Here is a 9,258-nt window from a genome sequence, read left to right on the forward strand (position 1 = left end):
TGTTGAGATATCATCACAATAAAGTGTTAGTAGATATTAAGCAGACAGCCTACTAATTCTCTAAAGATTGGTAGTTGATATGTAGTTGCAAAGTTACTTATAATTAGTAAAATGTCTAAAGTGGACTATCAAAATAAAGTGTTACCTAACTACTAAATAGAAGCAGTAGCACAAACCTTAGTTTTCTTTTCTTACAGTAGCTTGACTCTTCAGAAAACCTTTCTATTAATAACCTCGTAAACTAATTTATAAAGGAAAAAGTGAATGATGATGCAGGGTGTAATTTTTAAGCTGAGTTTCCCCAAGCGCTGTTAATTGACAGTAGGCTTGTGATAGGCTACTTTCTTAAAGGCAGCAAATATTACCCAGAAGTTTTTAAGTAAGTTACAGTTTTAATTTGAAAAGAGTTTGTAACTGTTAGAATGTGACCCTTTTTACAGTTCCTTTAAGAACATTCAGAAAATTTTTTTTAACAGTTTCAAAATTATTGATGGTAATATTTCTCTAACATTTGCATTTCAAATAAACCACTTAAGTACCTCCAGCTGTCTATAATCAGTAATCAACAAAAACTCTAGTATCACCAGCTAGAGTTCTCAACGGGTCGGGCCGGCCCGACAAACCCGGGTTCGGGTCAAAAATATAAGCAAATGGGTCGGGTCGGACCTCAGGCTTAATCTTTTACGCTTCGTAAAAAAAATTATTAATCATCACTGCTGTTCACCATAAAGAAAGTCTGGTCTGGCTGCTGCGTGCATCACAGAGAGGGGGGGGGATAGCAATAAGCTCTGGCGCGGATCAGCAACGGATCCAGACCTGGAGCTACTGGCTTCAGAGCGGATCCGTTGCGGATCTGCCCCTGAGGTTATTGCTATCACTGCGTGCACGCCTGTTTTCTGGAGAAGAAGAGATGGAGAAAAGTAAACACAGATGAATTCACCGTTGCTTGCTACTACAGGAGGAAAAGCCGCTGGCTGGGTACATGTTTGAGTTTTTTTTATTTATTATTGTGTCATTTTTATTTAAGGCATATTTATATAGCCTATTTTTAAAGTTTATTGTTTCAGTTGTTTGTATTGTTAAAAGGCGTGAACATTAAAGCTTGATTTGAATTCCCGTCTGCTGGTCATGATAATAGCCTACGTGTATAAGAAAAAAAAGGCAGGGGGGGGTCGGCGGGGTCAGGCCGCGGGTCGGGTTCGGACAGATAATTCACGTTGATGTGTCGGGTTACATCGGGTCCGGGCTTTAAAAGCCACGGGCCGGGTCGGGTCGGGTTGTAATTTTCAGGCCCGTTGAGAACTCTACCACCAGCTGTCCACAATCAGTAATCATCATATCTACCCTATCACCACAAAGGCAAGCCATATATAAGTCACAGTTTAACTTTCCAAAGATCTTCAGAATCCCTCCACCACCCAGTCTCCTCTCACTCACCAGGTTATTTCCTAAACCTGGGGGGGATACTCTGAGTTCGGGCCCATTTTCGAGCTCAGAGCCCTCTCCCCAGACAGCACGCCAAATACATTTACTAATTTAATCTATCCATAAGTGTGAACTCGTGAACCAAAACAGTTCTTAAAAATACAAGCATTCAGAACGTTTCAGAATGGCAGAAAGAAATGTCACTTTGTTCCCCTATTATTCCCGAGAAGAAACATTCTTAAAAAGGGCAATTGGACATTTTAAACGTTTTCATAGATAAATATAAATGTAAGCAAAATGTTTTAACCCTTATAAGTCAATCTTACCCCCAAGCCACTTCTTGAGTTAAAAAACATGGTTCCCTTCATCTCAGTAAAATAAGATTTTGTGACTTTTCTAGACTATCTGTCAAAAACCTGGGCTTGATTCTGTCGTTCTAAAGAATGAATGACCAAAATTAAATTAAATTAAAATTAAATTAAATTTAAAAAATGACCAAAAGAGGCCTTTTGAGGGTAAAAATGACCCCAATTGAAACTGAATGAGAAATGCTAAACAAATTTTTTTTTCTTTTTATTTGTCAAAATAAAATCAATGCATCTAGAATAAATCTGAAAATTTCAACACAGAAAAGTAGGCCTGGTACTAGAGCACAATTTCAATATAGAAAAGACATGCTCAACAACGTGATCTCATGAGAATACGTGTGTATTTTTAAGTTTCAGTGTGGTTCTACAATACGTACATTTACTTACGTTTAAAACACACTGAAACGTCCAATATCGACGTTTTGACATGACTAATACGTAAATTATTTACGTATTTACAGCTTTACAAACGTACAAATTTGTACGTAAGTTATTCCTATTCATAAATATTAAAATCGCGGGCATTTGCATTTCTTACTCATAATGACATGTTTTCAGTCAGATTTTCTGACTTATTTATTTAAGACAGTTTACCCATTTACCTAATGAAATGATTATGATATCAAGATCGGTCAGATTGCGCGTTCGTTAATGTGAATTCAAATATCCCGCCTCAAGAAGCGTTACAACACATTGCTTTACGGCAGTGATATCAAAAGCTCATTGGCTCTTTGAGTGCCACGTGACATATTTGCGTCATTTCCTTTTCCTTTGGTGTACATTTGAAATGAAAAAAACGCGCCGTGACAAAGGGGAGCTGGATCAACGCTGATCAAACTCTTGGATTAATAACTTTAATACTTCTTTTTACTTTACTTCATATACTCCAGAGAGGACCTTGGCTGCAGCACATCGTCATTTTAACTTCTTTTGGTACTGATTTTAATATTCGCAGTAAATAAGTTGTTGTGATCACACTTGTCTGTCTGTTATGTTTTTTTAAACAGTAACGTTAAATGATTTTAATAAACTGTTTTGCGTAGGACTGTAGCACCTTAAAATATTTTTTGAATGCTATATTGTTACTAATATGTTCCTAAACATATCTGTCCATTACGTTGCATAATATAAAAAAGAATACATTACGTATCTAAACATTTTGTATAAAAAGAGATTGGGTTTAGGGTAAGGTTTGGGGTAGGGTTAAGGTGGTAACATATCGCTAAAATGGTTAAAGGGAAATTATACAGCAATCTTTATGTAATGAAAGATATGTATATCTATGTAGATAAATGTTTTACGTTTTTTAGCTGTAAAAACGTAATAATGCTACGTTTAAATGTTGTAAATACGTCTACATTGTACGTTTTAGCATCTATTTAAACATACAAAAATTTTTGTTTTTTAAAGTTACGTGTAAATACTACGTATTAACAGTGAGACCAGGCTGTGCTCAATCACATGCACACATAAAGGTGCGACTGCCACAGAGAGAATTTTGTTTACAGAATTTGGCAAAAAACAACCACAGATGCAAAACAAAGATGTAAATTGGTGGGCTCCAATGCTCACACAGGCGCGCACACACGTGTTGGCATATGTGGTTTACATATGTGGACACAATGCATTTTCTACTGTACAAACTGTTATATTCTATTCCCTTACCTACCCCAGTCCCTAACAATGTCACACAACTACCATTTAGTATGTTTTTTTCTGTGGCATTTTGTCAACATTTTGTCATTTTGTCAAAAATTACAAAAAAAATCTACTATTTGAAATAATATTTATTTTTAATGTCCTTTCTAATGTTTATATATACATAAATTCACAAAATGTATCACTAAAGTAGTGATTTGAGCAATTGGCCACATTCAATGACATTTACTAGTAAGAACAGTCATGTCAGCTAAAATAGGTAAATAAACAAAGCCGCTCAAAAGTCAGCTTGCAAAGGATTTGAACCTATACATTAGCTTGATGATTTTCCCAAGTGGCTGATATCCTCAGGGGAAAATATGATGTTGACTCAAGGACAACATTTATGTAAATAAAATCTAAACCTACCCCAAACCCCAACCAGAACTGAATCCTAAAATTAGAGGAAAATAAGGGAAGAATAATCTTATAGAAGCAGCTAATCAAGTTAGATGAAACTTGAAACAAACTGTAAAGTTATTTCTAAAATCTGATTGGTTGATTGAAATGTTGTCGCAGGGTCAACATAATGTTGCCCTGAGGACTTCAACCACTTGGTAAAAATCAGGAGAGCCGAAAGGGAACACTGTGAATGTCTTTAAAAACATATTGGTTTGACATGATTAAATTAAGGTTTTCTTAAAATGAAATAAAACTTGCTGGATCTATATAATTCAATTATGGACACCAGTTCAACATGATTGAATCAATATTTCTCAAAATGAAATTAACGTTTATTAATATTAATACATTTTAAGAAAACTCAATCATTTGGAACCGGTGTCCAATCTTCTTTTTTCAGTGTAGGTTCATTAGTCACAAATTCATGTTTTTTGGCCTTTCTTGCTGTCAAATGACCTAAACACTTTTACTGTGCTTCGTTCTAGCACTTTTTTGTAACTAGAGTTTGTTTTGTTACAGAATGAATTAGGAAATGACTGGCACAGGATGCAGTTAAACACCGTATTGAGAGAGATGTTCAGTGATGTTAAGGGAGTGGTCTACTTTGATGTCTGGCAGATGACTTCATGTCACTACACACCTGAAGACATTCATCCAGCCGGTGTAGTCGTCAGCAATGAGATTAACATGTTGCTCTCATATATCTGTCCTTCTTGACACGTGTAAAATAAAAGCAAATATTTGATTTATTCAAAAATCATTTACTCTCCTAACAACATCAAACTTTTAAACGGTGGTCGGTGTCAATAATTCTTTGTTTAAAAAATCTATTTATTCATGTCCTTCAAAAGCTACATTTCCCAGAAAACAAATTCATAACTCTAAATTAATCAATAATGTTGTATTACAGTTGTCTTCATTGTGTTGATAATACAATGATGTTACAATCTTTGGCATTTGTGTTTTTGTTTGTATTGTGTTCTAATTGTCTGGGAAGGGATTGGTTGCCATTTTGCACTTTGGATCACACTTTGTCCGTCTGTTTTGTGAGGTGGGCATTGTTGGAGAAAATGTATTTCTTATTACATTTTCTAATATATTATGTTACCATATAAGAATGTATATTCCTTGGCTTAGATTTAGGAATGTATAATCATTTGCTTAGAATCATATTAATCTAAACTGCCAAGGTGAAATAGTGGGTAGAATGTTTTCTTGTTATCATACGACCTTTGATTACTGCATATTCAAGCTGCATCATCAAGTTACTATCTCTGTTTTGGTAGAATGTATTCAATCCTATTCTTCTAGACTTAGAAATATGTGTGATGTTGTTACCATTGTGAAGGTCTGTGAGGTTCAACCTTTGGAATGAACCGATAACCAGTGATTAAAACCTATATAAATACAGTCCACAGAGAAGCTCAGATCGAGAGACAGTTGAGTGTTTCCTGATGAGACATCTCAATCTGGGTTCTCCCTGCAGAATATATACTACCCCATTCGTGGTCTGAGTGTGTCTTATTTTTGTTAAGGTTCCTAAGTATTTTAAACCTGACAGGCATTGTTATATGATCCCCTATTTATTAAATTATAATTTATAAATACTTTACTGTTGATGGGTGGATAATTTATTTATTTTCATGCAACAATGCTTATTATAGCATTACATTAATTATTTTAATCTGCAATATTAGGCTATAAACAAGAATTTGTTTAGTGCTCTTCAGCATGACTTTGTTCAATGCTAACTCCTGAACAAAATAACAGCCTTCTGCATGGCCAATGTTTACATATTTGGCATATTTAATTTAAACCCAATTGTTCTACACCTTTGTACGCATGTTAATTTAAACAATTTTGAAAAGCGCTATATAAATAAAATTGAATTGAATTAATTATATACGTGAAGTAAGAGAACTTAAAAAAAAGCTAAATATAAGATAACCACGCCCCCATTTTCACTATTACATAAGGGAATGGATGTGTATACATTGTATAAACACAGCATCAAGTTCATTAAGTAGAAGTTTAATTCACATCTTGTGGATTTCCTGATTAATTCCTTGTGGAGATTAATCTAAACCCTGTCTGGAAAACCTGTCCCTTGTGTTCAAATCTATTGATAAGACACACAGATAGAGAGAGCGAGAGATATTTTTTTATTTTAAGTTCACCTTTATTATTACAATTTTAATTAAGTGAAAACAACAATAAACAATTTATACTTTCCTTTTAAAACATCAAAACCAACTTATCTTCATATAATGTACAGAACAATTCATTTATCCCCTATATTTCCAAAAACATTATCAAACTTCCACTTATTTGTAATATGCATGCTCCACTTTCAAAAGTCCCAAAAGCATAGATAATACACTCACAACTCCCCTGCCCTAACAGTCTGTTTTTTCTGGTTTTCCAGATAGCCAGTTTTGCAGTGCCAGATAAAAAAAATTATTAAAACCAACACACTTTTTTCTGTACTGAAAACTTGGGCCCAAAAATGAATAGCTGAAGAAAGAACTCTTCACTCAAAGACAAAAACCAATGACTAAAGCCCGGAATACACTGCACAATGTTTGTCCTCTAATAGACCAATTTAGAGTAGACGTCACAGTTACGTCACTACAAGCTGCGCGCGCAATTCGGTTGCAGAAAAACAGTGGAAATGAATTAGACACGAGTGAAAAGAGCAAGATAACTCACTAGAAAATGTCTGCTGTTAAGTGTCAGAATAAGAATGCCAAAAAGATGGCTTTCATTTTTATAGAATACCATCGTCGAAGATATCATTTGAAGATAAACGTAGGTGTTTATGATTACAATAAGCCCTTAAACGGACAGAATGGAGCGAGGAAATCATCTGGAAATCTTTTAATAATTAGAATAGAAAATAAGTAGAGAAGATGTCCGGTGTTCTGTCGAAGTCTGTTCCCTTCATGTATTTCTTATAGCGTTTTTATCACGTTACAATTATAATTTATTCAGAATAAATGTTTTTTATACTGAAAAGCAATAATATCACAATTTTTTTAAATATTTAAAAAAAAATTCGTTTTCTATTATTTCTTTTTATTTCCTTATATCTTAGCTTATGTCTTCTTCCTGTTTGTTCTAAAATTATTATGTTTACATACTTAATAAATATATAAATATAGCACAGACACACACACACACACACACACACACACACACACACACGATGTAAAGTGTTATATATAAACAGGCCTTTTTAATGTATGTTTAAACATAATACTTTTTAGAGTTGGGGTACTCGAACTTGGATATTTTGAATGAACTCTGACTTGTCAGGCACTCGGGTGAATTTGTACTCGGACTTGACACGGACTTGGACATTTTGGACTCGGAAAATATGCCGAGTACAGTCGAGTCCTAGCCTGGTTAGCCAGACCTACATCAAGATGTAAGGTCTGGCAACTCTTCACACAAACGGCTCAATGCAAGGGGCGGGATATAAGGTTGTCCCTCAAAATGCCTCTGCACGCAATAGGATAGCGCTATGACGGATCAGAGCAACGAAGAAGGTGACGTAGTTACCGTAACCAGTCGGCAAAACTCCAAACACATCTTTCTTGCTTAAAAAGGACTTCAGTAGGGTTTATTTGCTCTTCTCTCAAAGAAAAACATAAGTCTAAGTCCTCCAGAGTCGCGGCCAAAGCCGCTTCAAAAGATAGCTGTTCGCCAGCAGCAGCAGCCATTCTCTGTTTTCAAGTAGGAACCGTTGCAGCTCTGTCGTCATCATGTTAAGCCCGCCCCACAGACGCTACACACGATGTGATTGGCCTGACCAAATTTTGGTTTTTGGAGCTGTTAAGTGTATTGTGAGTGCCTAGACTAAACCCTGGCAGCAAATATATTTTGCGGCCGCTACGGTGCGTCTAGATTTCTAGGCTAGTCGAGTCCACGTCATGTGCAACATTAAAAACATCATGAACTTGAGATGAGAAATTAAATAATGTCTCGTCTCGTACACACTGCAAACTTTCGAAAGTGACAACCGCATTTAAATGCGGGAGTGAATCCCCTAAATGTTCGTTTCATGTCTGTATGGAACAGACTCACTCCCGAAAATGTGATGATTGACACAGAAATAACCATAGCAATGTTCTGCCGTCTCGCGTGCTCATCACTCACAGCTTTGACCAAAATAATCTAACAGCATTGTGTTTTGCAATGAACCTCCATCCGGGCGTTGTGTATTGTACGCTTCTTTTGTGAGGCTGCTTCACAGCGCGCGGTCTTGCAGTGTTGCCAGGTCCTCGGCTTTTTTGTACGTAAATACCGTAAATTACTGAAGTGTGTGTGTACAGAACAGGATTAAGCATTAAAAGGTGAAGTGGCAACCCAAATTAATATGCAGTGTGTACGGGACCGTCTCCCCTCCTGTTATTTTACTGCAACACACATCGCATCATACTTGCAGACAAACACATCACACACATCAATGCGTGGCTAGCACGATGTCCTCAAAGTCAGCAATAATTTGTTTTGCTTACAAAAATCATAGAGAATTTATTTGCAAGACATCTGGTAAAAAGAAGATACCTTTATATCCCTTTCTTTTCTTTGAAATCAGTTTTGATAGGAAACTAGTTGACATGGAATAAAAATGTTCAATGGCAATGACAAGATGCAATAGAGGTATTTTTATTACATTTTTATATTGCCATTGGTTAAATGGGTTGAAGGGTTAAAGTATTAATAGAAAGTAACCGTTTACAATAAAAATTTTGTATCTTTTTTCAATTTAATTACTTTCTGGACTCGGGCGGACTCGACTTGGACTCGGCCTTTAAGAACTCGGACTTGAGTCCAACTCGGACCCTTTTGGACTCGGACTTGAAGTTTAAAGGACAAGTTCGGTATTTTAGACTTAAAGCCCTGTTTTCAGATTGTTTATGGTCAAATAGAATGGTTTTGACTGAAATTTCGACATTTGCGGCTGTCCTGAGAATTTTCGCGTGTTTGTGTTTCAGCTCAAACCTCTACAATGGGTTTAATGGTGCACTGGAACAATCCTTCCTAAAATGCATTAAACTTTCGTTTACAAAGACGTGAAACTCACCGAGTGGTCAGGGGTGTTCACTGATATGCTCACACAAAAATCGCTGCAAAAGATGCTTTCCAACAGTAGGGCTGAACCAGAAAATTCGAATATTCGAATATTCGTTCCGTGGGTTGACATTCGTTTTGAGATTCGAATATATATATATATATATATATATATATATATATATATATATATATATATATATATATATATATATATATATATATATATATATATATATAAATATTTTTCAGCGTTAATGCAGAGCTTTTGCCAAGCAGGAAGTGCGCT

General features: G+C 35.5%; 1 protein-coding gene across 8 annotated transcripts in view; it reads left to right on the top strand.

Moving 5' to 3' along the window:
* LOC135785316 (NXPE family member 3-like) overlaps positions 1-5,490 on the top strand; it is a 111,300-nt gene extending 105,810 nt beyond the window's left edge. For all 8 annotated transcript variants that reach the window (XM_065294691.2, XM_065294689.2, XM_065294690.2 and 5 more), the window contains one exon: positions 4,413-5,490. In XM_065294691.2, the coding sequence (XP_065150763.2) occupies positions 4,413-4,610 (198 nt within the window). In that variant the 3' untranslated portion in view covers positions 4,611-5,490. The remainder of the gene's footprint in view (positions 1-4,412) is intronic.
* The last annotated feature ends 3,768 nt before the right edge of the window (positions 5,491-9,258 follow it).

The sequence above is a fragment of the Paramisgurnus dabryanus genome, chromosome 22 (genome assembly GCF_030506205.2).
Source record: "Paramisgurnus dabryanus chromosome 22, PD_genome_1.1, whole genome shotgun sequence".
Lineage (NCBI taxonomy): Eukaryota > Metazoa > Chordata > Actinopteri > Cypriniformes > Cobitidae > Paramisgurnus > Paramisgurnus dabryanus.